General features: G+C 38.1%; 1 protein-coding gene across 1 annotated transcript in view; it reads right to left on the minus strand.

The window, feature by feature from the left end:
- myo7aa (myosin VIIAa) overlaps positions 1-5199 on the minus strand; it is a gene marked incomplete in the record, with an annotated part of 41472 nt that overhangs the window by 18028 nt on the left and 18245 nt on the right. Inside the window, 3 exon segments of the mRNA XM_035679645.1 lie at positions 1004-1162; positions 2396-2533; positions 4948-5025. Coding sequence (XP_035535538.1) covers positions 1004-1162; positions 2396-2533; positions 4948-5025 — 375 coding nt within the window.

Here is a 5199-nt window from a genome sequence, read left to right on the forward strand (position 1 = left end):
TTAAGAAATCATTTTCCAGGACCTCTCCAGGACGTTTTCCAGGAGTTTTCTCAACAATACAGGACAACACTTGCTGACAAATGGTCCTATAATGTACAGATAGGCCTAGTTGACACATTTTCCCCTGTTTTATTCCTCTTTTTTAAATGATGTGGGGCTCATGATGAAGTGACGCAGGTTCATTACAGGTATGTGGTCAGAGTTTACGGGACAGTTCAAATCTTCCAGGACAACATCGATTATTTCCCAAAACAATATGACTGTGATGGATATTTGAGAGCTCAGACACCTTAACAACATCTCAAACTTTAACTCAACAAGTCTAATCTTACAGACACAAAAGCTGACTCAGCTGTTTGAATTGAGCACACACACACACACACACACACACACACACACACACACACACAGGGAGGAAACCATAATATGTCTGGGGCCAAGGAAAACAGACTGCTGTTGGATTGTGGGAAAAACTGCTTGGTGACCAAACACAGTGTCACACAGGTGGTGTCATCTTATTGGTTCGACAGTACAGCACTTGCTCACAGTGGTGGTCAGTGTTTCTGGGACATTCAGGGTTAGCTCGCTCTAATGACGCACTTGGCTGTTTTTTATTTATTTTATTTATTTTATTTGGCAGAAAATTCATCTTCTCTCCTATTAGTTCATTATAAGGTAGAAAGTACAAGTGTGTTATCAACAATTACCAACCACAACAACAAATGTAAACTTGACCATTATTAATATGCATGTAGATCTGTATTCTGTGTGAGGGGCTGAAATACAATTCAAATGTTACAGAACAACATAGTTAATTTCCAGGATTTTTGGTTATTTTAATCCATTTCCAGGTGTTTCCATGACTGGAAAACTAGTCTCTAAATTTCCAGGACGCATGGGAACCCTGAATATCTGATGTTGTGAACACATCATTGTTTCAAACATACATAATACCTAAACACACACACACACACACACACACACCCCTGTAGGCCCACTCTACCTGTTTGTACGCCGGTTTGACTCCAGGCATGAGCACCCGGTAGCGGTCGACAAACTCCACGAAGGTGTAGCGGATTGGATATCCAGCGCGGCGAATACGAATGGTCTCCATCATACCGGAATACCTCAGCTGACGCACACACAGCTCCCGGTCAAACAGCTGCAGACACAAACACAACAGCAGTGACTGAGTGTGACGCTAAAGCGCTGAAGGTTGTTGTTGCTTCTCATTACATCGTCCAAAATCAGCTGATACCTCAACACAACTTCCTTTAGAACAATTTCTCCAATAGGGGATTAATAAAGTATATATCTTCTTCTTCTTCTTCTTCTTCTTTTTCTTCTTCTTCTTAGTTTTCATTTTTAGTATGTTTTATTTTTTATGCATCTCAGCACCGGTTGGCCCTCCAACTTCAACAAGTTAAAAAACACAGTCAACAGAGTCTGACTGGTGTTTTAATCCCTGTTCATACTGAATTTGTAGTTTGTATTATTAGTACGGTAAGTTATTGGTGGAAAAACCCCAGTTTGTGGTACATTTGTCTTTGGTTAACATTTTCTGATTAATCAAAGAGAAAAGTCTTTAAAATGTATTGAACCCGGACAGTAGTTATTGCAATGCTGCTTTTATTTTACATAGAGGAAGAGATTAATGTCAGAATAAAAAGCACCTTAAGCAGCTTATTACAGGCTTCCCACTCTTCTTAAGAAATCATTTTCCAGGAGTTTTTCTTGATCATACAGGACAGTCAGCTGTTCTCACCACAGCCAATTTTTCTGTTGCGCTTTAAATAAAGTAGAATTTATTTATTTACAGAAAATCAATCTTCTCAGTCTCATTATCAACCACAACAACGTGTGTAAATGTGATCATAATAACAGGCTGTATGCAGGTAGATGTGTATGCAGCATTTCCAAAATAGGTCAATTGTTAATTTCCAGGTTTTCCAGATATTCCAGGATGCGTGGGGAACCCTGATATTAGTGATGTGACAAAATTATCATTACTGATTACCTCCTTAGTTACAAGTTACTTCAAAATAAAATATTTGACTCAGAAAGACATGTAAAGGAAATTATTTTAACACATAATGAAATACATAAACGTGGGTCAGATGTTTGACACTGTTGTTTCCACTGTTTGCTTTGACATATGAATTGTTGATAACTGACATATCTGACAGGTTGTTACTGTGTCTTCCTTTAGTATTAGACTTCAACCCACATAACTCATAATGCATTTTAAACACAATCATTGACTGAACTTGCTGAGAAATGCTTTGTTTTCCAGCAGCTGCAGAGTCAGCCTACCACCTACTGCACCGCTCGCCAACTAAATCCCTAAAAACATATTCTAATAATTAAGTGATTGATATTATTTGCAGACACTCACCATGGGTTTCTTGTATTCGTTGGGTTTGATGCAGCGAACGAAGAACGGCTGACAGACGCTCAGAGTTCTCATCAGCAGCTCCAGAGATCTCTTAAACTGACTGCTGAGAGTGGGAGAACGCTTCCTGGTCTCTGCCCCCTACACACACACACAGACACACACACACACACACACACAACACAAACACACAGTGAGACAGGGGTGAAAGTGTCAGGGTCAGAAACAATAGAACTCCTTTCTCTCTTCCTGACACAGACCTTCTTTCCTCTCTCTGTCTCTCTAAATATAAAAGTCTTTGTCTGGCTGACGCTGCAGATTCAGAGGTCAACAGTGAAGCCAGAGCAGAAACTCTATCAGCTGCAATTATTAGTCGACTAATTTAATTGATTATTAGTCTATGGATAGAGGATTCACCAGCAACTATTTCTAAAGCCAAAATGACCAACTTCTCAAATATGAAGATTTGATGCTTTTCTTATCATAAGTGATAATAAACTGAATATTTTTGGGAGTGTTGTCAATGAACAAGCAATTTAAATACATCTGTAGGGCTGAGGGGAATTATTGAGGGCATTTGTTCAATTTTTACATTTTAAACACAAAACAGTTGTTTCAAATAATGCCAGATTAATCTGTAATGAAATCATTTTTAGAGCGAGCCTATCTTAAACAATGCTAATTTAAATTAATTAAATTTAAATGTAAATAATAATTAAATAAAATGCCATCCACAGCACTGCCAAGAAAAGATGTGAATATTCATATCACTTATAAAGTTCAATGTTTTTTTAAAAGCCCATTAAATTTAAGGGGAATTAGCTCATCTTACCTTAATGAGAAGATCACACCTGTTGTTGCAGCTCAGAGAGCAAAACACTGGAAACAACTAGCCTTACCCCATCAAAGCGCCTTATTTAAGCTACATATGTTCGAATTTAACACATAAAGACACATACAGTAAGACATTTGTTTACGCGTAGTTAACCTGTGCACTGAAGTTATTTATTGACCCACAACAGCTGTGCCAGAAGACAACTAGCTCAGAAATCCGCTCCTCAAAGTTCAAGGCTGGGTTACACCGTATTCGGTACTGGTCTGATTGGTGTAGTGTCCGCAAACACGACTGTATTTAGAAACATGTGTTTGCTGCCCTCCAAGTGGTCATAATGAGGATGGAAAGTTATTTTTTATTGTCATTTACAAACGCAAAGGCTGACAATTGCAGATAACGTTCCCCTTTATGCACAGCTTAAAAAGTTTTTTTTTTACAATCCTTCATACAAAAAAAATTAATTTGTGCACTGAATTGCGCTTGAGCAATGAGGAAATAAGGCTGTAAAATGTAGCAAGGTACAATATTAGTGTACATTTATTACCAAATGGCAACTGTCAACCATAGTGATCGCTAAAATATTCATTAATAATAATTACCGTTTTAATTAAAGTTCTGTGGAGATTTTTGCTGACATTCTAAACTGGTGGACTAACCTGTTAACGAATCCTTGTAGACAGAACCAAGAGTATTTACTGCCCCCTGTGGCCGAGTGAGGAACTACATCAAGGGATACCGTCAAGTTAACATGATAACGTGACAACAATGCCTCCACTTCCCGCGCCTGTGTTTTTCAAAATCAAATCACTGACAAAACAACAGAAAATGACAAATGATTAATGTCATTTTAATTGTACATTGATGAGTCCTTAAGCTGTAACAAGTTAATTTAACCCACTTTCCAAATTACGTTTCTCATTAGTGGCGTATTGCAGACTCTCTGTCAGCTGGTTGAGCTACGTTAGCTCAGACCAACAGAACCGCCTTTACTGCTGTGACGTTGGTTTCAATTTGAGTTTCTTAAGGTTAGAGGTTTCAAATGTGATATGATGAAGTTTAAGAACTAAAACTGTTAACCAACTGTTTTGTCCCCAGAAAACTTTCCCAGCTAGCACGTGTCGTTCCTGCTCGGCTAACCGGTTAAGCTAAACCCGTTGTGAGGCGTCACGAGATTGTTATAGAGGACAGATGTTCACTAATTGTCTTTTTATCAGCGGTTAAAAAAAAACAAAAAAACAGCTCATACTCATCATTTCCAAACATTAACAGTGATAATAGAGTAGGCGTAATCTTCCATTAAAAAGCCATATTTTGCACAATATTTGTGTAGGAGATCAAATAAAACAGACTACATTAGGATTATTAACCATGATTAATTGAAAGAAGAAGTGTCTATATAGATATGTTATCAAATAAAATCTAACTGAAAAACATACTTGGTGTAGTTCCTCGGTGTGACCACATGGCAGGAAGCAAAACAACTCCAAAGCATAAAAGACAACAGGATTGCAGAACTGATATTATTCTCATACCGGGTTTATCATATAAAAGCTAGAGTTTTGTAAAATAAAATAAAAATAAAAACAATAAAAAATTATAATACACTTTATGAATGCAAAGCACAAACAAGTTAACTGCTATCAAGGATTAAAAACATTTCAGGTGGTGTGTGTGTGGGTGGTGTGTGTGTGTGTGTGTGTGTGTATGTACCATAGCGGACATCAGCCTGGAAAATCTGTCTTGATGATTGTTTTTAGAAGGAGTGAACCAGCTGAATGATGCCCCGTAAAAGTGTGCTCTGTTCTTCTCCCCAGGAAGCCTGCAGACACCACACCACACACCACGCGATACACACATGAAGAATGTGCATTTTTGCGCACGTGAGTGTGTGATGTGTCTTGTGGTGTGTGTGTGTGTTTGTGTGTCTGGGTGTCTGTGTTGTCGTGTATGTGTTCCTATGAAGCAGATGACG

Source organism: Morone saxatilis, unplaced genomic scaffold, assembly GCF_004916995.1.
Source record: "Morone saxatilis isolate NCDOM2014 unplaced genomic scaffold, NCSU_SB_2.0 Contig8, whole genome shotgun sequence".
Taxonomy (NCBI): domain Eukaryota; kingdom Metazoa; phylum Chordata; class Actinopteri; family Moronidae; genus Morone; species Morone saxatilis.